This window comes from Telopea speciosissima, chromosome 8, assembly GCF_018873765.1.
Source record: "Telopea speciosissima isolate NSW1024214 ecotype Mountain lineage chromosome 8, Tspe_v1, whole genome shotgun sequence".
Classification (NCBI taxonomy): Eukaryota; Viridiplantae; Streptophyta; class Magnoliopsida; order Proteales; family Proteaceae; genus Telopea; species Telopea speciosissima.
In genome coordinates, this window is record NC_057923.1 from 14572833 (window position 1) to 14597209 (window position 24377).

Sequence of the window (24377 nt, forward strand, 5' to 3'; positions counted from 1 at the left end):
TGTCGGTTTCGGTTTATGATAACGGGTTGATATCGGTTTGGATTCGGTTTGTTACCAGTTTTATATAACTAGTAAGGTCCAGTTAGTGTTAATTTTTCTTCTCTTTCTCTTTTAAGTACATAAAATATTTTAAATACAATGCATCTTTGTATCCTATGTCCTATGACCTATGGATACAATTGGTTGGGTAATCACTAACAAAGGATATGAGATAAAGTGAGAAACTATCACAACACATTTAGGGGGCAATGGGGCATTAGGCATTTACTGATTTATTCATTTATCGGGTTAGGTCGGTTCGGTTTGGGTTCGGGCTAACGGTGCACCATCGGGCTAGCCCAAACCAAACCAAACCGTTTGCCTCTCTGGATCCACAAACCGAAACCGAACCATTAAGAGTTCGGTCCGATGTGATCCGGGCTCGTTCAGGCTGGTTCGGGCTGATTTCATCGGTTTGGGTTGGGTATTAACACCCCTAGCAGCAGCCAAGGAAACGAAATAATTCACTTCCCCCTTTGGATTCATAAATACCCTCCTAGATTTTTATATTTTCCAAAATACCCTTTAATATCCATTTCCCTGGCCGCCAGCCTTGTAGCAGATAACATTCTTGTAGCAAAATTTCGTCCCACAGGCACTAACGCTTAAGGACTCTACGGGAAGGACATTGGAAGAGCAGAAGACGAGAAAGATGGTGAAAGTCACTACATACTTCGCCTTGTCATTCGGTGCCTTCATTTTCTGGAAGTCCATGGACAAACTCCACGTCTGGATTGCGCTCCATCAGGACGAGAAGGTTCTCTATCTCTTTCTCTATCTCTCTCTCTTTCCCTCTTTGAATAGTTCTACAGCAAAACGCTTTCCTCTTCAATTGCTTTACCCAAAAAAGAATTTAGATTCAATGCATAGTATCAGCAGCTGCAGTCCTATTTCTCCATATTTGACAATTGTTGTTGTTTCACTCGATCTTAGGACTCGCCGATCAGAATAAGGTTGGGAGGGATTAAATTGATAACCCTAGATGATAAGATATTTCTGCTTTCTTTCAAGTAAAGCTAGATTCGTAACTTCTTCGTGTTATATATATATAATTAAAACCAAATCCATCATGTTGTGTGACTGGTCAACAAATTTTATCGATCCAAATTCGTAGGTGATTGTATTCTGCATTCTTTTTTGTGGTTTCTCTTCTAATATAAGTGATGAACAAAAAGGTTTCAACAAAACTGAACTAATAAAGGGAAGATTTGTGGTCGTGATACTCCATATAATCACCAAAGGATTGCAACATTAAAAAAAAAAAAAACAAAAAAAAAACAGCAAAATTTAGAAGTAAGTAGAGTGATTTACTTGCCATGATTTTATAGGAAGCGAGCAGTCACCTCCTTCTATGAACAAGTGCTTGTAAAAGATTCTTCTTTTGAGAATGTATCCAATGTATAGAACCTTCTAATAGAGATGTGTCGGTTACACTCTACGGCTCTCCTTCTTCTTTTTATCTCTCTCTTCTAAGCAGTGGCCAATATAGACACACCTATTGGTTTTGAAACATAGTAATCCGTTGAGAAAAGTTCTTTGTGTGTGTTTGAGTTCTTCTTAAACTCTGTTTTTTTTTTTAATATTTGATTCAGTATTATTCTATTGCAGGTTCCAATATCTCCCACTTGAATCAAGTATAAAAACTTTGAAAAGTTGCTTCCATCATTTATTGACCAACCTACCAAGCTTACTAGCCGTTTATCCATAAGTTTTGTTTATGTGGATTTTTGATGCCATACTCATTTATATTAGAATTCAGGCATCCCCAAATTTCCCTAATAAACTCCATGAATATGAAAAAAAAAAAAAAAAAAACATATGGCAAACCTTGGATATCCTTTAAAAAATTGAATGCACTCTGTTAGGCCTTTAAGCCCTTAGTCCCATCCTTGCGACATGTTCTCTGAATTTTTCAAGAGTTAATCCCTTGGTCATAGGATCTACCATCTCTCTTGAGTGTATGTAGTCGACTTTCACTTCCCTTCTTTTAACTATATCTTGTATATAGTGATAGCCAACATCCATGTGTTTTCCCTTGGCACTATTCGTTCTACTTTTTATTGGCAAACTTATTGGCACAAAACACATTGATAAGTCCACGGATCAGTCCCAGTTTCAAATCATATATGGAACGTCTGATCCATACTGCAAACATTGGTGTTGTACTGCATGTGATATATTTAGTACAACATGGTCCGTCCTTTTGTGTGAGCAGGGCTGGTACAATGCATGGACTCATGCTCTATTGGATGAACCCTTTCTTCAACAGCTCATCCACTTGTCTCTTGAGCTTGGCATGCTTGATAGGGTTAAGACGATCAGTGGGCAGATTTGGCAACACTGACCTTAGCATTAGGCCAATAGCATGTTGAATGTATCTCATAGGTGAGAGCTCATCCGCATGGTACTCCGTTACTAGGTCTGCAAATTCAGAAATTAAATCACGAATAGGCTGCCGGTGGCACTCTTCTTTGATTGCTGGTCCTTGTTTAAAGATTGTAGAATTTTTTTTTCTTCGCCTGGGTAGATTGCAGCTTTGCTTTCTCTGCTGGTACATTGATGGGATTTAGTACCATGGGTTTTCCATTGAAATCAAAGAAGCATTTATTCTTCATGCCTTCTATTAGCACATCATTGTCATGCATCCATGGTTTTCCAAGCAACACATTAGTCAATGTCATAGGTATGACATCGCACCAAACATTTTTCTCGTAACCAGGTATCTTCAATGGAACGGAGCACCACTGGTTTACCTCAAGAATGTTTCCATTCTAGAAGGAAACCTTGTAGGGTTGAGGGTGGTTTTTCCGTCTTTTACCTTAGCCTCCATGACAAAGGCTTGAGATACAACTTTTACGCAGCTGCCACTTTCCACAATGACTTGTGCCAAACATGGTTCATAGTCATGCAGGTGTGAAAAGTGCAATGTCTCCTCATCTTCTGCAATGGCTGCATTGTTGGCGGTCCTGTCATCTTAAGGTTCACAAAACTGAACCTTCTCATTGGCCTCTATAACAGCTATGATGGAGTTACCTTTGCGAAGCTGCAGACAGAATTTGGCACAATGTCTGTAGGCGTTGCAATTATAGCACTTTGTCTCTCCTCTACAGGTCATAGGGGCCTTGCCTTTGTCTAAGGTTGGAGGTGTTGCTCGATCAGCAGAACCAGCAGGTTTGGTGGTTGGAGAGCTTCGGCTACCATCTTTGGATTGAGGATTAAACCCCGGTGATGCAAATACATCACCGACAAAGGCTTATTTTAATTGGAATAAGTCTAGGGTTGGGTTATATACATGTTGGGCCTTTGATCCCATTGGTTTCCAGTGTAATAGCCCATTGGTTGTTACTTTGACTATTCTTATGAATAGGTCTAACAATCTATTCTTGATGAAAGCAATTAAAGCCGAATTTTCCCGTAGAACCTTGCCAATGCATGAGGATTTAAGTATCCTTTTCTAATTGAATAATAACTCCAAGGGGTTGCTCAGTTGGCAAGGACCAACACTTCACAAATAAGAGGTCATGAGTTCAACTCTCCTTGGGGCCTAACTATCAAAAAAAAAAAATGTAATAGGTCACTTTTATGGATCTAAAGTATAGGTAATAGGGTTGCATAAGGGATTAGTTGTTGTAATTCCTTACCTAGTTTTATTTTTATGTAATTAGTGGTCATGTGATCACTTAAGTGATCATGTGATTTGGTTAAGTGGTCATGTGACTATTTAATTGTTATGCAAGTTGGGTTGGATTAGGACTCTATAAGTCCAACCATGTTTTGAGTTCATGTCTTTCAGTATTTCAGTTTCCTAGTCAGTTTAGGTTACCTAATAGGTCAAGGATTGGATTAGGCTTTTCCTTTTTAGTGTAGGAGTCTATTTTTGAGTCTTTTATATAAGGCTGTAAGGGGGCAAGTATTGAACACGAATTTTGATTAATGAAAAACTTTTTGCTGCTCTTCTTCTCTACTGAAGATTTTTGTCTTGTGTTTGATCAAGGCTGGTGGGATTGGTGTTTGATCCAATCGACACCTTGTGATGTGAAGCCCGAATGGTTCTTTGAAGCTCTCATTCAAGTTTTAGTTCAAGTTTTGATTCTTATTCAAGTTTTACAATTAAACAAGCTCCTGCCAAGGAAATTCTGCAACCATAGTAAGTTTGAATCATCCCCAACCCCTACCATTCTTCTTCTAATTCTGTCACAGCCCAAACCCTAAACTTCCCCCTTTTGTTTTCGATTTTTCCTAGATCTAAATTCTACCCATACCAAACCAGCCATCCAAATCACATCATAACCTGATTGAGTTCTCCTCTCATTCTAAGGAATACTCGATTCAAGCCCCATCCCAAATTGACCATCCTAAACCCTAGAAATCCATCTTTTCCTCTTTGAGAAACCCCAAACCCTAACCTCTATGTTGTTGCCGAATCACTCTAACCTACTTCCATCCATTAAAACGTAATGTAACCTTCACTGGTAGATTTCCCAACATCAACTTGACCTAGCCCTACCATCAAACCCTAGATGCCATTAAACTAACCCTAATTTAACCAAAAACACCTATTTTGACCTATTCGAACTACCCTGTTCATAGCAGATCCTGGTTATTGGCTTCTAATTGGATTCCTACCAATCTAGGACTACATTACCCAAACAGTAATCTTGACTAAATCTTCTGCATGGAGGGCTTTCTCTAAACAATCTTTCGAGTCACGAATGCTTGTAAATCCTATCTTATCACGTATTCAGGTTTCAGCCCTAACCTGAAACGTGAGACAAGCTGGTCATCCTCTTCGTCCAAGCCGGTGTGAGAAACAAAAGTGTCGAACTGGTCCATGTATTCCTCCACTGAAAGTGAGCCTTGACATAGAGTGTTGAACTTGTCATGTAGACGCTATTGAAAGGTTTGAGGAAGATATATATATTTTTTAGTTCTTCATGCATCTCCTCCCACATAGTGGGTTCCCTTCCTTGACGTTCCAGTTTCACCTCAAAGTTTCGCCACCATTCTTGTGCTGTTCCTACAAGCTTGGAACAGGCCAATATCATCTGGACAACACAACCAATCATAGAATAACTGGGGGTCATGTTTACCATTGTGTTCCTTCAACTCTAATTTTACTTTGTGATTGTCATTGTGGTGTCGCTGCGGTGTGCCGTGATCAAAATATGATGGCACTTGCTCCTCAAAAGTGGGCTGCGGAGGAGTGTTTCTACAAGCTGGTCGGTTCATGGTCTGATGGGTGCTGTTGGCTGTGGATTGGACTGGCTGTCCATCAGTTTGAGTGTTTCTAAAAGCTGGTCGGTTCATTGTCTGATGGGTGCTGTTGGCTGTGGATTGGACTGGCTGTCCATTAGTTTGTGGAGATATGGAATCAATGCGTTGTTCCATTATGTTCATACAATCAGTCAACTGTTTCAGCATGTTGATCACTTGTGTAATGGACTTGAAAGTCTGATTGGACTATTAAAACTACCTTCAACCATGGCTCTGATACCAAAATGGTGGGATCCTCGTTCAATCGTTGCAATAAAATCAGAATCCTCAATAGACAAGATCATAGGGAGGTGAGAACACAACCATAATTTAGCAATTTTAATAACGAAGTAAAAAATAAGATAGATAAGAAGATATGACTTGAAGAGTTTCACCCCAAGCCTAGGCTAGAATCTCACTAACCACCCTAGCATCTCATTAGGAACAACGTCTCACTGCAGCTCTGTCCTCTGATTACAAATGCGTAAAACAATTCTTTTTATAGAGAGATTAGAAGGGTTTTGGATCCTCATCTGAACTTTCCCCTAGACTCAATTGCCTGTACATTTCCAAGGACTTACATTGGGGCTTTTTTTCTAAATATTTAATGACTTTACATTTTCAAGGTCTTTCACAATAAGAATGAAACTAATCTATTGACATCCCCAAGACTCACAACTTTAGAGGACTAGATACAATTAATTAGTTAAATTTGTATGGGACAGTCATCCCTCTTATATGGGCTGTCAAAATAGATCTGTTACAATAGAAAAGATAAAAATTCCCAGCCCATGATCCATATAACCTATTATGCTCTACTTATTTAACCGAATCATAGTTGTCAAGGCGTTGACTAGGCGCCGCCTAGGCGTCCAGGCAGAATTTTGATGGCCTAGGTGACTGCCGCTTTAGTGTTATCGACCCTTAGTTATGCCAAATATCATATAAGTAAATGTTTTTATTTACTTAAGATATTATTCATAATTAAGCAAATACCCCCCTATTTGAACCCAATAAAAATAGTAAAAAAATCATCCAAAAGGATAAAAAGTCAACCCACTAGTTCAAGAACAAAAACTGGATTTTTGGCGGTAGGTGAAATTTTCAACTTTCTAATGTTGGACTTTTTTCTCTAATCTAAAAGTTCCATAAATCTTAATATGGTAAAACATTGCTAAAAACCAAAAGTGCGGTAAAATATTCATTTGTTTTGATATATAAAAAAATATTTTCATTCAGAGCAATTTTGACAGCATTCATGCACATCAAATAAGGTTTGACCGGAACATAACTCCTTCAATATAAATCAGATTTAAGCAATCTTGGATTTGTTGGAAAGCTGGTTTTGTGTTTTACTTAATACAAAAAGTCTCATGTAAAAATAAAATCATATGGCCAGTCAAACTTCTTAGAGAATACAAACATTTCTCTAAATCGAGAGTAGTTTAATTATTTATGAATAAGATCATATTTACTAAGAACAGTATAAACCAAATGTGAGACTAGGTGAACCAGATATATGTTTTGATTGTTTTAAACTTCCAATAGTTTGCTTCTTCAGTTCTACTGTCTTCTAGTTCTATGTTGATTTTTGATGACTTGATGTGGCTTAATATTGATTTTTTATGACTGGATGTGGCTTAATGTTGACTTTTGATGACTTGATGTGGCTTAATGTTGTTTTTTGATGATATAAGGTATATATTGTAGCATACTAAATAATGTTAGAAAAGAGGGAAAATATAAAATAACACTTGGGCTCCTTGGTTGCCTAGGCGGGCATCTTGTCACCTAAGCGCTTAGGCACCCTTTCACCGCCTTGGTTCGCCTTGCCGCCTTGACAACTATGAACCGAATAGACTTGGATTTGGGCTTGTTCTGGCCGAATACTTGTGCTGGAACCTCTCTTGATCTACATCACTTATAATACTTTAATTTTGTATTTACGTTTTAGCATGGGAAGGATTCTTGATTTGTATGGGGACATGTAAAGAAAGTTCAGTTTGTGCTTAGTTTAGGCAGGCTAACTTTACTAGGCTAGGGATTTCTTGGAGCACCACTTATCCAAGTTGTATTGGGATTTATCGAAGTAGTGCTAATCTTGGGATTTCATCTGTGATTGGCTTAATTTAATTCACAGGATAGAATTGGTTGGACTTTGTAGCTCTTCAAACTAATATATAGTGTATCTATTTCATACTAGGCTGTTCTTCAATTATCTTTTTCTTTGAAATTCTAAAATCTAGTAGGTCCTTTCATTTGATTATTAGTTGTATTTGTTTACTCATTACATTAGCAAGAGAGAATTGAAAAGGAAATGGAGATCAAGAGGGTCCGACAAGAGCTACTGCAACAAGCCAGGCAAAAGGATTCTCTGGCATAAGCTTCTCAGTTGTTAGCAGGGGCCCTACCTGTGAACTTCCTATTTTGTATTGTTATGTTATGTTATTTTTTCCTTATTCTCTTAATAACAGATTCCACCCATAAAACGTAGTAAAATTTCAAACTGAATGGTATATTCTCAGTGGAAAGTTACCTTGTTCTCTTCTCTTAGGTATGTTTTGTTTATCGTCAATTGTTGGAGTATCTAGGGATTGAAATCAGTCTTATGTGGTGACTGCATCATGCATGGATTCAAATAACATGCTTTGTGTGCCTTGGCACTACATAAAAAATGGTCATCTATTTCACAGGATCCATTGACCCTTCAGTAATAGAGGAAGCCAAATATCATCTGGCATTGTTTTGTGCTTATAACAGTTCATTTTGGACTCTGATGAGAGACAAGTTTATTTGTTGAGATTATTAATTGATTAGTTTGTGTTTCTGATTTCAGTTTTGTGTGATTGTCAAATCTGTTGTCGAAAAACTACTATAGTCTGTTTGACGAAATGATAGAACAGGGATCTTTCTCTTTGTTCCATCGGCCTGGTTTCAAAACCTATCTTCAACCTAACTGTGAACAACTGCAAACCATGGACCAGCTCTCTTATAAAAAGTAAAAGATTAAAATAAGGGTTTTCTTCCTGTCCCTATGCCTAATGAAGTATAACACTTCACTATTTGCCCCATGGCAGTATATGGATTAGTCCATATGATTGAGGACTGGGCAAACATCTCATTGGTACATTTTCAGCTTAAAATGAGTAGATGAAGTAGCCAAAATTACAAAAGATGCCATTTTGTATTTTATGTTCATCTCCATTTGATGGCATTCTGACAATTTTACTAAAACTTTAAATCAGAGTTTGAGCAACTTCCCTTGCTTACTTTGGACTAAAATATGGCAATTGAGATGTATCCGGGGTCTGCTATCATATGGACTAACTCAAGTACTGCCAAGTGGTTATAGTGAAATGCTATACTTCACTTGAAATGCTATACTTCACTAGGCATAGTGACGCCTAGAAGGACCCAATAAATAATGTTAAACCTTTCTGGATTCTTAACCAAGCCTGTTCTTCTCAGTCAACTGTATGCATGTGGAAAACCTCAACAAACTTAGAGTGGGTTGTGTAGTCATTTTAGAGATTTTGTTGTAGAAAGAACAATAGGCCCATGGTGCTTCATGCAGTTCTGGTGTTAGTTATCTTTATTTTTTTGTCTCTATAAACTGTGTCTTATAGAAAGGTTTCTTGTGCAGTTAAAATGGAAATGGATTTTTGAGTGCCACCGACCATTTTTGTCACTTGCAATCTTTTGAGATCTGGTGTCTGCTGTATAGAGGATGGACATCAGTGCAACGGTAAGGTTGTTACATTGCGACCTAGTGGTTGTGGGTTTGAGTCTGTAAACAGCTTCGCCGAAGGCTGCGTACATTGTGGCTTAGCCATTTTGTTTGTCTGCTGGATGCTGAAGTAGGATTGGGACCCTACAAACTCAATTAGGGATCTATGTATATTATTGATTCCAACCTCATGAAACAGGTTGGGTAGAAAGAAAATGTTTTGGAGGGATCTTTCTTAAGGGGAAAAAAAAGGTTTTAGAGGGGGATGATCAAATTATCATTTAGAAAATTGGTTTGTTGAAAGGCATTGATGGGTTGAGATGCTAGAGACTAGGTTTAGATGTTGGATTGCAAATATGCTATGGAACTTGAAAGGATTGATTTGTTAGAGTCTTAGCCCTTGGGTTTTATATGGGGTTGATAGGCAGTGGTGTGGAGCAGGGGAATAAGGAATTTTAAAGGAAGAGTGCTGTCAGCTAGCGATAGGGCTAGGATTTGGTGGTAATTCTTGATGTAAATGATGAATGCTTGTGTGGTTAGGTTATTTCTTGTTTATCAATGAAGGATTGATTGAATCAAGGAGTTTCAATGGTTGAATGTGGCGTTTGTATTTGGCAATACACATGAAGCAATTAATAGAAGAAACAAGATAACTGTGGGTCGCATACAACTGCTTGGTCGGTTGGTTGGTGGATTGCTGGTTGGAGTGCTTGCCCTCAGGAGGTCAAGGGATTGACTCTCCTGATTTGCATATTGTGCCAAAAAAAACACCTCCTCCCTCCTACCCCCTTGTTAGTTGTAAGTTTTTGCTGGCTTGTCTTAGCCTTCCCTTTGTAGTTTAGATTAGGGAATAAAAAAGAAGACTACTTTGGGTCCATGGGGCTATATTGTACAAATTATCTGCTGAAAACTACATTTCGATAATTGTTGCATTTGGAACTTGCTTTTTTTTGTTTTGTTTTTGGTAGAACTTGCTTTTTTGAATGTTCTTGGTATTCATAATGTATTGGATGAGAACAACTGCCTAGTGCAGTTGATAGACTCATGTGTAAAAGCCCTCCCTACTAGGAGGTCTCAGGTTTGAGCCTCCCCCTCCCCCTCCCCCTCTTAGAATAGAATATACCCATAAAAAAAATATGTTGGAAACTGTGTTGAAATAACACTCTAGAGAATATATTCACACATGAATTCCAATGTCCGTTTGGATAAATTTCAGAATTTTTTGGGGGTATTTGTAAGTTGTTACTCCTTTATTAGACTTCTATAGGATTTAACATTGAGGAATTTCTTTTTTACCAATTAAATTCATGGGCAATTCATGTGTTGCAGAGACACATTTTCCCCATCTCGGGTGCAAATTGAAGAATGTTACTTGTTTTACTTCATTAAATGAGTTGGAATTCCTAATCTCCACAACATTTTCCCTTTCAAAACCTAGCCTGAAGGTAACGGTTTGTATGTTTTAAGAGGGGAACGTATGATTATTAGGGAAAAAGGTCTATGAGTTGGGAGTGTAAGCTATGCCAACACTCACTTTCTCTCTGTCCTCTCCGACCCCTTTGGATGATCATCTCACACCCGTCTCATTGGCTGGCTCCCCACCCTGCTGGCTCAGAGATCACTCTCCCTGATTAACATCAGGTGCAGCTTGAGTGACTGGAAATAAAAATCAGAGAAACATGGAGTACAATATATTTTGGGTTAACGGGTTGAGGTAGAGCGAGGGCAGTATCTGCCAGATGACAGGTCAGGTAGGGCCAAAATTGTAGTTAAAAGTAGGCCTCACCTTCTATTTTGTGTTGAATTTTGAGTTAATCTGTTTAAGCGAAGTGTCAAAATAAAGCATTGCCTTAACAACAACCCCCCCCCCCCCCTCCAAAAAAAAAGCATTAAAAAGTAGTGACATAAATACAAACCCTCATAAATGAATTTAGGGAGAAAGCACGCTATCGGTGATCTGCCTTGGCATGTACCTACATGTATAATGACTGGCACATCCCTTTGAAAAGACGGAAAGGACTAGAGGTGAATCGGGCATTTTGTGTGCGACTGTGCCTGGGCGTAGCCACGCAGGTACACACTGAGCTGTAGCACCGGTTAACGTTCCTTTTCCTAAGATCTATTTTTTTTTTTTGAAAAAATGAATAAAAATTCACTTCGTGAGTAGGTGTAGAAAATGATGTAGATTTAAAGAATTCTTTCCCTTTTTTTCTCCAAAGATTCCGTTTGTTTCGACATTAAAAATTACTTAAAATTTGTACATGTTGAAAAGTTTTCCAATGCTTGTTTTTCGATGTAAACAAACATTGAACAAATTTTCAACATGTAAAAAATTTTACATCGAAACAAATGGAGCCCAAGGGTTTGCTGAACCTATTTCATTTCTTGCGCTTGCTTGCAAAAGAGTTTTATATTTATTTTTTTTAGGAGAAAGAAATAATAATAATAAATTCATGTGAGAAGGTATAAGGAATGCCTTAGGCTCAGAAATTTTCCCTTTTTTTATACAAAACTTTAAACTGTTGTTTACCATGCCGTGTCCTTCAATATAATAGATGCTATTTATGTGGTCCAGTTGGTAATGAGAAGAAGTCATGTTAATAGGTCCCCCCCCCCCTCCCCCCTCCCCCCTCCCCTCCCCTCCCCTCCCCTCCCTTTTATATTTTGATTAAGAGAAAGTTTTCCAGCACTGTGGGTGGAGGAAAACTATACCCATAAGGGTCATTGTCATTAATGTTCTGCTCCCTTATAATACAAGATCGAATTTACCCTCCCATTGTTCATTGACACTCTTTGCATACCTTGAATCGAATGTAGAAAAAATACATCCATCTAAGATCATAAATGCTCTACCTCTATAGTACGAGGTCAATAATACCCTCTTATTCTTCCCTAATACCCTCTGTTCACCATCTGAATCCCTTCCTTCCATCTAAAATCTTAACTAAAATGGTGAAACTTTAGAAAAAGAAATGTGAGGATGTGATATAAATGACTTGCCATATAGGTATACAAGTTTCCTTAATTCATGGATGGTTGTATGCTTAGTTTTTCACCCATGCAACCAAACACTTGCCTTTCTTGGAATGTTATGAAAAAAGTCTACAATTATCCCACCCCACTATTTTCCGTCAAACAATCAGGGTCATTAACTTCACTCTCTGCTTGAGCTAAAATATACCTGATTTTAATTTAAGAAGAGACCAATTTATTCCATAATATATATTTGTGATAGTAAATTATCTGATTAAAACAGCAAGCTGTGGGATGGTAACAGGGGGGAAATGTGTTAAATCTTTCCTTAGTACAGCTGTAGATGATTGCGTTTAGCTGTAGTAGCTATTCTATTTCTAGGTTTTATGGTTGAGGGAAAGGAGTTTACTCAATACTGATGATGATCATCCATGGTTTCTCTCATGAGTAAGTTGATCAATGTGTAATGCATTTTGAAAATTTGAAGGGTTTGATATCATTATGAATAGAATAACTTGGAAGGTTCTTATTTAAGAACAGGAAAAATGGGATGGGGTGGGTTTGGCAAAGTTTTGGATTCCAACACTAAGAAACTGGCAGACTTGTGTTCTGCTTTGTGAAATTTGACCTTTGAATTATGTATAAGAGGCATGTGAACCGTGGGTAATGCTTCTCTGAGTTTTCCACCAGCTAGAGCTTGGTTTTTTTTTCACCATATCGAAGTATGGCTGAGGGCGGAAGGTGACCGATGCAGATCTCATGCACCGTTTTGAAAAGCGGGACTAACTCTAGCCATCCGCGATTGCTTAAAACCTCGTAGACCTCTCTTGCTGTTGAAACCCCCTTCATGAAAGAAATGGAAGACAGGATCAGATGAGAAAGTCATATGCAAGAGAAATGCCTCTCATTCTGTTTATTCTTTAGCACCATGAGAAACAATGCAGTTTGCACCAGTGGTTGACTGAAGAAAGGAGATTGATTCTCCAACACTAAAAGAGAGGAGAAATGCAGAGAAAAGTGCGGCAGCGGACATTTTGAACACAGTGAAGGGCCTAGTGTGGCAATGGTTGCCTTCCCCCTTCTCCCTCTCCAACCCAGGTGCTTCTTTTCTTGTTTTTGCTAGTTGTGTTAGTGTATTATAGGGATATTAGAGAGAGAAAAGAAGGGATAATCACAGTTTGTTATTGTCATTTACCTGTAGCTTCTGCCCTTGTAACAATTCTGCTTCAAGCTCATCGAAAGACCTGGTGATGAAAATTTAAGCAATTACTTAGTATGGTGATCTGAATCAGAAAAGAAGTTTCTAATGGTTGCATCCAAAAGATCTAGCCAAAGAAAAACCTTTGTCCACCATTCCTTGCAAAGGCCTCTGCAACTTTCCTGTTTCTTCCTCCTACTGCCATTAACAGAAGGTTTAAAATACTTCTTGATGCTATGAGGTATGTGTGCATTTGAAAAATAAAAATATAGGAATCAAAGAAAGGAAAGATTTTTTTCTGGCTCCTTACAGCATGTTGTGATCAGGTCAGCTACCCCACAGCTCTCAAAGAAGGTGCTATCTCTTACGGATGAAAACATCAGATTTGAGATGGTCATCATCTCTCTCAGGCCAATTCTCATTATTGCAGCCTGTTAATTATGTATCTTAGCATTCAATCAAGAACTTGTGTAAGTAAATATAAGTAAATGAAGCAGGAAATAATTATCTACTACCTTTGTATTGGTCCCCATCTCCAAGCCATCCACAAAACCTGGGCCAACAGAAGTTAGATTTTTGTTTTTATTGGAGAGATCAAAACAAAAATGCAAGGGAGGGAGTGAAAAAAACTGATCATTGAACCTGCTGCTACGGCGACTACATTCTTGAGTGTCCCACATAGTTCTACTCCTTCTATGTCTTGGACCTGTGTTTTTTTTTTATATAGATATATATATATTACAAACACAAACAGTAAACCTGTTACTGGTGTTTGAAGTAATGGAGTGCAGTGGTACATTTGCAGTGTTTTGGCTGAAATTTGTTGGGTTACCAATTGGTCCTGTTACACCTATAGATGATATTCATTTGTGATTGAATGGGTTTTGTGATTATTGACGTAAAGGGTTGTGGATTGATGAATTGATGAATTTCAATTTTGATTGAAAGAAAGAAAGGAGGAGAGACACCACACTCACAGCTGTGACCAGGAAGTAGGGAGTGGTGAACAGTTGAACCCATCTGTTAGCCATGTCTTTATTCTCCTTGTATCCTATTGTTGCTTCGCTCAATTTCTCCATCGCAATCTGTGAATTGAAAACTCATCTTTGTTAATCGACATGAGGAAATGGGTGGCGGGTAATCAAATCATGTCAGCTTTATTACCTCGTTAGCTATGTTTGCGCCCATGAGAACACAACAGTTGATCCCAAGGTGTTGAGAGATTTGGGTGCTGACCATGCGTGGGCCTTCCATCGTGACTTCCATTCCCTTGATGAGTGATATGACCTCAACATCCCCTTTTATCTTCCCAACAAGCTCATTGCATATTCCTTGTATGAATTGATGCGGGGTTACAAAAACCAACATGTTTGCGCCCTTCACTGCAATGGAACGAGAGAAAAAGAAAAATGAAGGGCTCGTCACTGAAATCATCAAATTAGACTTGGTCACCTTCTACTGTTTCACCATGCACTGGCGATTTCGCAGAAAGGGAACCAGAGTTAGAAGACAAAATATACCTGCATGATCGAGATCGGGATCTGCTACTACATTGCTCCCAAGCTTTATTCCAGGGAGATACTTTACATTCTCCTGTTAGAAGAAAAAAAAAAGAGGGGGGGGGGGGGTTGGGGAAGAGAAAAAGATTAGGGAAAGAAGAAGAAAGCTAGAAATGAAGTCTAATGTTGAAGTATTATAGCAGGGAAGGATGAACAGTGATTTTACGTTTGTTCGGTTTATGACGTCTGAGAGTTTCTCGCCTGTAGGTAGGGTCTCCTCGAATACCCACATCCTCACTTCATCTGAAATACAGGTATTGTTTCAAAGAAGCATAATTGCAGTAAGTAGACTCGACATTTGATTATAAAAAAAGGGTCAAATAGAAAAACGCACGACATGTGTTCGTGGTTATTTCGTAGAGAAATATTTCCCTATGCGCTATGATGCTCATGGTTTGATTTGTCTGGCATGGACCGATGAGCTCTGAATGTGAAGGTGGAACAATGGCCTCTATACATTGATACATATGTGATATATATAATTGGTGTATTATGATGATAACAAGAAATTTTAATGGAGGGAAAAGGAAATGGAAATGGTAATGGATTTATTTACAAACCATGGAAGGAGCTCATCTTGATTGTATTGGAGGCAATGAGTTTTGCAGCGACGCTACCCCAATTGCCGCTGCCGACAACTGTGACTTTGGATTTCTTCATCTCTTCATGGATGAGATTGGAATGTATGGCCTCCCCTGTTGTCTCTGTTGTGGCGACCTCCACTTCTAATTGTCTGTTTTGTGGAATTTCCATAGTTGGAGCCATAAGAGTAGATAGATGGGTAGAGAGAGGGAGGTTCGAAGATTGTCTTAATTATCAAATTTAGGGAAGGAAAGAGCAGATCCGTTGGTATCTCTCCCTGTGAAAGGTTGGGCGGCGACTGAAGTGGAAACCACGAAAGAGATCTGAATGTGATTTATTTAGTTTACCCAGAAAAAAAATAAACGTGATTTATTTATATAATCAATGAAAGTTGAGACGGAGAATTTGATGATTCGACAAACACGTTTCCTGGAATCATGAGACCATGTGTTTCTGGATCATCTCTCTCTCTCTCTCTCTCTCTCTCCCTGTCTACCTTCGTATTTGTCAACACTGTTTCCTTGTCTGTACCAAAGGGGCGTGTTTCATTCTTTGCTTGGTGGAGAATGAAACACACCCCTTCCTAACACGCGTTAGGAATTTGAAAGAGGTCGGGAGTCGAAACTATAGGAGGCTAGGAGCGGAGGAAGAAGAAGATTATCTGTGCCAGTTAACACGTTCTGGCACAGGTTGCAGGGTCAGGGTGGTGAGCCATGTTCATAATTGGGAATATTGTTAGTGTGTGGGGGAGGACAAGTGAAGAACCTGAAAGCTCCTTTTTTCAGGTTTTTAAAAGGTCAAAGATCCATTCTTTGTGGCTTACAAGTTACAAGAATTGAGGATGGCGATCGACCATCCACTGGACTTGTCATCTATAAAGAATTGACGAGTGGCTCATTTAGCTGTCGGATCAATTGCCAAGTTTAGTTTCTTTCAAGTTCATATAGACCACTCGTACCCAAAAAAAAAAAAAGTTCATATACACCATTAGATCGTAAGCTTGTCAAGCTTCAGAAGAAAATTTTTCTCTTCATTTCTCCATTTTCTTCTGCTGCGTGTTCTCCAGTTGACAAGAAACCACTAAAATTAGAATCCAGATCGTCTACGGTCTGCCTGCCCGTACCAGCCATAGCAGCGCACTAATGAGACGTGGCGCAATGACCACCTTACTCCTGATCGGGTGTCTTGTCCGGGCAGGGGTAAGGTGATCATTATGCCGCACCTCATTAGTGTGCTGCTATGACTGCTACGGGCAGCAGGCCATAGGCGATCACGATCCCTAAAATTAAGACAAAATTTTGAAGAAAAGGAGCCGCACAGGCGCACACGTCCAACTATGGTCTGAGGAATTGGTATCCGATCGGCTACATTGGCCTATTCATATTGATATCGGTAATCGATATCGATTCCTGACCGATCCCGTATCAATGGATCAGTAGACAAGGTTATCTATTTGTATCGGTATTTATTCATGTATTGTTGACATCTGACCAAGCCCCACTCAATTATCTAAATGGCTGGTCACAATGCAGGCTTCACGCTTGGTTAAGCCTGATTAGGCCCAACAGAGACCGGCTGGTTGAGGTGATAGGAAATAGGGTAAAATCCATACAAACTAATTTTTTGGTAAGAATCGATACAAACTGATTAAGGCATAATACAGGGGAGGTCTAAATAGTTTACTCAAAAATTCTGTTTTTTCAGTGGTTTGAAAGAGGAAACTCTCGCTCAATTTTGAAACTTGCTGTGTCTTCGGACATAACGTACTCGACACCCCAAAGACAAACATGAAATCCATAAAACCATCAAGGATAATTACACGTCATTCTAATATGATAAATTAGTTTCTATCCTCAATTTTATGCTGTTAAGTGATGATGTCAATCAGTTAAATAAATTTAAATTTCTAAACTACCATTGACCAGTTTTATCCTTACTTCCTGAAGAGAAGAAGAGTAACTTGAAAAGACTTTAAAAACCACATTTAGTTACCGTTTTATTCAATTAATGAGATAATTAAAAGGATAACGATCGAGTAGTTGCTATGTCTTGGCTCTTTGACTGTTAGATCGGAATCTCAACGGACATCTCACCTGTCTTTCTCCGTGACAAATCTTAACCGTCCAAAATAATTTTTGTTTGGCTACACAAACACGCCAGGAAGCGACACTGTTTAGGTTTCTGTGCAATCCAAGGAAGCAATCGTGTCCGCTTCCGAACCACGCCACCGGACGCAGCAGTCGCCGTCGGTCACTCTCCGTTGAAAACAAAGAGAGAAAGAGAGAATAGAGAAGAGTGGAAGTCTAAAGGATCATTTAGTGCACGGCACCAATGTTTGGTGGAGAAAGAGAACTTAAGTATTACTTGTTCATGCCGTGAATGGTGTTTTGGTTCAGTACATCTGTGCTTCCACTGGTCGAAGTTAAGTGTCTGCATCTGCAACGAACGGCATACATGGACGACGATGGAGTTCTTGACAACAGCGATTGGTTCTTTGTCGTGTGAGAAATGTGAATTTTGGTTCTTCTAGGTGGCGGTGCTGCCCGCAGAGTTACTGGAAAGGAGGTGGGGTATTTTGAGTTGAAGAAGAAAGAAGGGTAGTATTGTAAATTTAATTCTAATGTTTTATTACAAGGGTAAAATAGTTTTTTCACACTAATAATTAACAGCGGACTAACACCGTTACTGTAGAGGGGCACAGATGAGTATTTTAAAAAATCACAGGGTGATTTGAGTTTCGTTAAAAAATGAGGAGGTGATGTGTAATTTACCCAACCATCAATACCAAATTCCTTGACAGCTTGACTGATTCAATATTGTGATTCCCAAACTTTGTCTCCTAAGTTGGCTTTAGTTTAGTTCAATATACCTTTAGCTCATTTAATTTTAAGATTTTTAGTTGTCCGGAGCATAGCTATAATGGAAAACTAAAAAACTTCGTTTCGACATTTTCTTTTTTGGGGGTTGAGTACAACATGTTTAAAATTGTTCAGAATTTGAATGAAATGGTAAAAAATTCAGCCAAATGTTCAATAAGGGTAAAATAATAATAATAATAATAACAAAGATAGTACACACATAATTGTGGAATCGATTCATGTTTTATTAATTAAGTATTAATATTTGATGTGTGGGTCATAAGTTTTTATAATATTAAAATAAATAATTGTGTTTTTTAAGTGCAAGGTGTCTAACTTACATAATTCAGACATCTAAGAGAAGAGATCGGCCAATCAATTTTTCTTGCACAAGATAAGGCATTCCAAATTAGGGAGTCAACCACGCTATTAGTCTCCCTTGGGAATGTGAGAAAAGTTACATGATTCTAACAAAGGGATTAGGAACCTTTTATTTTTGGTGATTATACAATGTATTAAAGCCCCCAAAAGGGAAACAAAAGTCCATTAACGACTACAACAGAAGCCTATAAGGCCATCAAGAAACAAGGTGATAAAAGCCCACATGGGCTTAAAACAAGAGCAATAAAGCCCATAATTATTGCTCATAAGAAAGAAGAAGGGAAACAAAGACAATTCCAGGTAGGGTTCCCCATAACCCTAGACATCAAATTTCAACACTACAACTTCCTAGCCGCTAAGATGAAGTCAGAGAACAGTTGGCAAGAAGGCAACCAAGGTGGAGGGGCGCTGGCCTTGCGAAGGGCCACGGCCAAATGGGCAGCTGGCCTAGTGAAGGAGACCACCATGACGGAGGGTGCTGGCCTTGCGGAGGGCAACGACGATGGGGCTGCCGGCCGAGCAAAGAAGGCAGACTTGCGGGTTGTGGCCTTGCAACTTGCAGTGAAACGGCAAAAGGCCGAGCGAGTCAAGCAGAACCGGCAAGAGGGAGGCCAAGCGAGGCTAGCGGACGCAAGGCAGTATGCCAAATAGGTAGGCAACTAAGAAGCAGTAGGTTGCGAGCATCGACGATGCATACGACAAAGGCGGAGGTGCTAACGAACGAAGGAGAAGCCGAGCCGAACGAGCAGTTGACAGAGAAGCTTGCCAAGCGAAGCGGCTACCAACGAGTGCTGCCAAATCGAGCCTGGGATTCGATGGGGTGTCAACCAAGAAGGGCCGGCAACCAAGGGAACGACAGGCCTAGCAGAAGAGGCAACCTGCTAGGTAGCGACCCTACAGAGCTAGCAACCAGTGACTACGGTTCGAGAGGCATCAACCTACGCAGATACAACCGAACATAGGAAGAAAAAGTGGAGAAAGGGGGAGGAGGAATAAGAAGAAGAAGAGAGAGAGGAAGAGAGAAGGAGAAGGTGGGGGGAGCAGCCCAGCCATATGGCCAGGCTGCTCCAAAGCGGCAGCCAAGAACTCTCTTTTTTCTCCTAAACCCTACCGTGAAAAGAACTTGAGGGATTAGGAACCTTACATCCTAAAGAATGCTAGAAATTGCAAGGGGGTGGGGGGAGGGAGAGATGAGCATTGTTAATAAACTTGACCAGCTCGAGATTATCAATTTCTACTTCAACTTTGAAAAACAGTTTCACTATCGTCTAGAGCACTATGCAAACTCAAAAATATAGTTGTCAAGGCGTCGCCTGAGCACCACCTTATTGTGTCGCTTTGATTCTTTCCCCCTCCATCGCCTTGGGCTGCCTAACCACCTTGATAACTATGCTAAAAAACCATCTCATCTCTATTAGCCGAAGGCCAGATTAGAGGATTTCCTTCAACCTCAACAGTGGTCTCAAGTCATGGGCTGTGGTTCGATGTTTCATGGACTCCCAAACATATGCTTACTTAATGTAGAAGCCCAGTAATACAGCCCAGGGCCAAGATAAGAAATTTTGCTGCCGCCTGCTACAAGGCTTGCAACCAAGGAAATGAGATCTTAAGGAGTATTTTAGAAAATACTAAAACGTAAAAGGGTATTTATGAACCCAAAGGGAATTATTACATTTCCTTGGCTGCTAGCGTTATAGCAGGAATGTTCCCCTGAGCCTAAGCTCTAAGCAATCCCAGCCAAAACAATTGGGGGTTCAGGACAAAGCATTGATAGCTCAGTTAGTATACAACTCTGTTTGATATGGGATGGCAGTAACCCAACAATAAATATGCTCTATAAAATCCATGTTCAGGTTTGGTGGTATTCAAGTTCAGGTCAACATGAAAATGGTACACAAAAAAGGCCATTTCCATGTCAAATCGACAAACCTGAAAATGATCCCAATATAAATTAGGACAAAGTTTCCCTCCACACAAAGAAGATGGTTCACCCACTATCCTAGGGTTCACAAACCCCTCCTAAGGTTTTAGTATATTCTAAAATATCCTCCCGATACCTTTTCCCGCACTCTCCCGGCCCGCGGTGAATGAGATCCAGTGCCTATTTCCAGATGTTTGAGAACAAACAACACATTTGTGAAGAATATATTTTTAATCTCCTCACATGCCAAATTTTATTTTTATATTCACTTTATATTAATTTTTTAAGATAAAAATTACCAAAAAAATTTACGAAATTGAGGTCTACATTCTGCATCTATCTGTAGGAATCGTTATCCTCTCCTGTCCGCTGCCCGGAAAGAACCGTGTTGTCCCCTCACATGGGGGTGCAAAATGACGACCTAACCCCCTGCCCGAACACACTGCTCGGGCGAGGTTAAGTCGTCATTTCACGTCCCCATGTGAGGGGACAACACGGTACTGTCCGGGCAGCAGACAGGAGAGGAAAAAAATTCATATCCGCAGTTCATCACTAATAGTTGAAAGTACGTCCAACGAAGAGGAAGACAAAGTTGTTTTCACAGTTTTCTTAGTTAAGAAGTCTACCATCGAATTAGTTTCTCTATGACAGTGAGAGAACTTCCAACAAATTGAAGATAAGTAAGGCTGCACGAGAAGCCACTCTTTTTTAATATAATAAGGAACATTACTGGTATATTAAATAAATTACTGGTATTCCGCTTCAAATTGTTAATTTATAGCCTTCTCCAAAGCATATGATGACCAGTTCTATTTGGGTATAATAGAGGGGAGAGGGTTTCCTGAAAGGCAGCATAGGCCTTGCAGCAGCAGCGGCCAATGAGACCATGTGCAGAAGTATCAATAAGAGTGAAATTTTTGCTTTTCATAAGGATAAAGGTGGTTATTTAACACCCATTTGTATTTGGGTGCAGAGCCACGTTTAAGTTCTTTTATCCATAATAAGGGGGGGGGGGTCTAATAGGGGTGGGCATTTAATGAGGAGAAAGAGTGTGTGGGGTCTACTAAGAGTGTGTAAGGTCTACTGGTGGGATGCAAGAGTTGAAGATGCACAACGGTGTCGTGTGGTTTCCTTTTCCATAATAGAGATATACGCCTCTCTTTGGTTTTGTTTGTGTGGTATCTTCCCTCAAAGGGATTAGGATCGCCTCCAGGAAGCTCAATGCCCAGGGTGCTGCCAAGGGCATCCAATAGTTGAGCTGTACCGCACATATATCGATGCACACCTAGGGATGTGTGCAGCACAACCCAACGGTTGGCAGCACCCTGGGCGTGCTGGGCTCCCTGGAGACGAGCTAAATTCCCTCAAAAGTGTGAGAAGTGGCATATTCTGAGAGTCTGGGATAAGGGTGTCACACAATCGGTTTCCAACTGGTTTTGATCGACCATAATCGGTTTTATGCATGTACCGGCTTAAATAGAAGTCGAATCATTAATGAGAGATTGGGGTTTTTAAGTTTTGGTCCAATTCGGTTTCGGGTTTAAATAGAAGTCGAATCATTAATGTTATCGCTTTGTTACTGCATCGATTCAGTTGTCCATATATATAAAAAGAAAGTAATGCAAACAAACATTTTTATTTGGTTTTTCAGTTGTTCATTTATCTTTTAATATATTTTAATCAGTTTTAATGGTCATTTTCGATTTTGTATCGTTTGTTTCAACGAAAAATTTACGTTTACTTTGTAAATGTAAAATTTATATGTTAAAAATTTTTTCTAATATTTGTTTTCATAAAAAAATAATGGAAAATTTCACGGATATTCCCTCTAAGTATTCAAAATAGCAAGGACTTACCAAACTTGATCAAAATGGCAACCTTTGCCCTGACGTTAAACAGGGTTAGCACCAAAAGTTAAAATGGTCGATTTTACCCCTTTAGTAATTGAATAAAAAATTTCTTATAATTCCATCATCTTTCCTATTAACGTTTTTTTAATCAAATAAGTGAGACCCACCTAGTGTTTCTTCTTCTTCTTCTTCTCGTTTTCAAGACTCTCATCCGTCACCACCACCACCACCACCCCCTGTACAACCACCAGCCCCCTTTGCGAACCCCAACCTCCGCAATAATCTACCGCTGCAATCGCCGCTCAGACATACACCCCTTGCAACCCCACCCCATCCATGCCATCAGTTCTGCAACCCTCGCTCGCTATACCCTCTGTTCCGCAAACGTATCACAGAGGATGTGAGCTAATAGTTTTTCTTATAAGCACTTAAAACCCCATCCATGCCTGTGCACATTGCAAATATTTGGATTCAGAAACGAATGCAGAAAGAGAGAGAGAGAGAGAAGTAGACCACCAGAGATTCAGAGATTCAAGATCTTCCAGTATTAATTCAAGAAGAAAATGGGTAGCCATAGATTTCACAAGATTTCAAATGAATGCATCATGTACCAAAATTAAACAAAGCTGTTAATTCAAGGATGAACCACAGATCCAAAATGATAAGCCAAGGCACTCGGTAAATCAAAAATCGAAAAATCCCAAAATGGATTTATATTCAATTTTTTTCTTTGGAGATCTTCACTAATGCAACATGAATCACATTTTTATAAGTTAAAAACTCAAGCAGAAGCGAGTGAACAATTTGATCTTGCAGCATTTTTGAAATTTTTAGACATTAAAGGACACCCAAATATCAGAAATTTTCAGAGGGAGAAGGAGCAGAGCTTACATGCGTGAAGAGTTAAAGGGAAGGAGCAGAGAAATGTGAACAAAGAGAATAATCAAAAAAATAAATAGAGGCGGCGACCTGAAGAATAAGAAGGAGAATGAATATGTCTGGACGGAATTGAAGAGGTCGGTAACAGAAACGATGATATTTCGGGGGTTCAGAACCGTATAACATGCAGAGGCATTCGTCTCTTCGCTTAGTAACCGTATAACATGCAGTTTTGGATCAATGGATACCTGATCACATAAACATACTTAACCATGGGGGTTTGCAACGACGGGGGTAGATAGGGTTACAGGGACTTAGGGGTGGGCAGAAGGTGCTGGGTACAGAGCTTGCAGAAGGGGGTTTGCAACGGCGGGGGTAGATAGGGTTACAACGATAGGGTCTGGGGTCGGGGTTGGTTGCAGAGGGGGATGGGTGTGGGGGTGGTCGCGCGAGAAGAGGAGACAGTGGGGTCGTGGGGTTGCAGGCGTGCAGCAGGAGTGGTCAAACGAGGAAGAAGATTGGTTTGTACTTGTTTGTATCGTTTGATCTGTAAATTGTAAAACCAGACCTTCTCTTTCAGTAAAGCTTTTAACTTTCTTGATTATCAGTTTTAGGGTTTCTTAGTTTCTGTGAAGTAATAGATTTTGATCGAAATTCAGTTTGGTTGCTTAAATGTTTGCAGAATTGATTGGAAATATTAGCGGTCTTTGAATCAATCCAAGGAAATATTAAAATTTTGAGGGGAATTGCTAACAGAGCACGGTGAGCTGGGCAAGGGTGGGTTTGCAGGGAGGGAGAAGGGAAGGATGGGGCGGGGTAAATTTGGGTTTACAAAAAATAAGGAATCTCAAAGGTAATATCATTAAAACATGAGCATTTGGGTTTTACTCTTAAGGTTATTATGGGAAGTTCACCCTGTGATAAGGATAATTTTGTCATTATAAAAGAACTAACAACAACTTAACTGCATAGACCTAACAGAATGGACTAAGTTGAAATAAAAATATAAAGTAAGGATAGTCTGTGATATTTTTCCAAAGTTTGGTAAATCCGTGGTATATTGAATACTTAGAGGGGATGCTCGTGAAATTTTCCCAAAAAATAAATATTGGAACACTTTTCAATATTTAAAATTTTTACATCTAAAATTTTTTGAA

The 24377-nt window shown here is 39.4% G+C and overlaps 3 protein-coding genes across 4 annotated transcripts in view; 1 reads left to right on the forward strand and 2 right to left on the reverse strand.

Moving 5' to 3' along the window:
• LOC122671399 (alpha/beta hydrolase domain-containing protein 17B-like) overlaps window positions 1–15812 on the reverse strand; it is a 32993-nt gene extending 17181 nt beyond the window's left edge. Inside the window, exons 1-2 of one of the 2 annotated variants that reach the window (XM_043868589.1) lie at window positions 13897–13903; window positions 9791–9800 (exon numbers count right to left, since the gene is read on the reverse strand). The gene's annotated coding sequence lies outside the window, so the exon portion shown is untranslated. Of the gene's footprint in view, window positions 1–9790; window positions 9801–13896; window positions 13904–15793 lie in introns of those variants that run through there. The other variant, XM_043868590.1, reaches the window with a different exon arrangement.
• LOC122671402 lies at window positions 651–7823 on the forward strand. The gene is made up of 2 exons (XM_043868593.1): window positions 651–796; window positions 7589–7823. The coding sequence occupies exons 1-2, from the start codon at window positions 692–694 to the stop codon at window positions 7673–7675; spliced, it is 192 nt and encodes a 63-aa protein (XP_043724528.1). The 5' UTR covers window positions 651–691; the 3' UTR covers window positions 7676–7823.
• LOC122671401 (glycerol-3-phosphate dehydrogenase [NAD(+)]) lies at window positions 12613–15439 on the reverse strand. The gene is made up of 11 exons (XM_043868592.1): window positions 15310–15439; window positions 14916–14992; window positions 14711–14783; window positions 14355–14572; window positions 14168–14275; window positions 13833–13896; window positions 13706–13743; window positions 13501–13621; window positions 13334–13388; window positions 13188–13236; window positions 12613–12835 (listed from the first exon to the last, which is right to left on the reverse strand). The coding sequence occupies exons 1-11, from the start codon at window positions 15407–15409 to the stop codon at window positions 12683–12685; spliced, it is 1056 nt and encodes a 351-aa protein (XP_043724527.1). The 5' UTR covers window positions 15410–15439; the 3' UTR covers window positions 12613–12682.
• Window positions 15813–24377: the final 8565 nt, after the last annotated feature.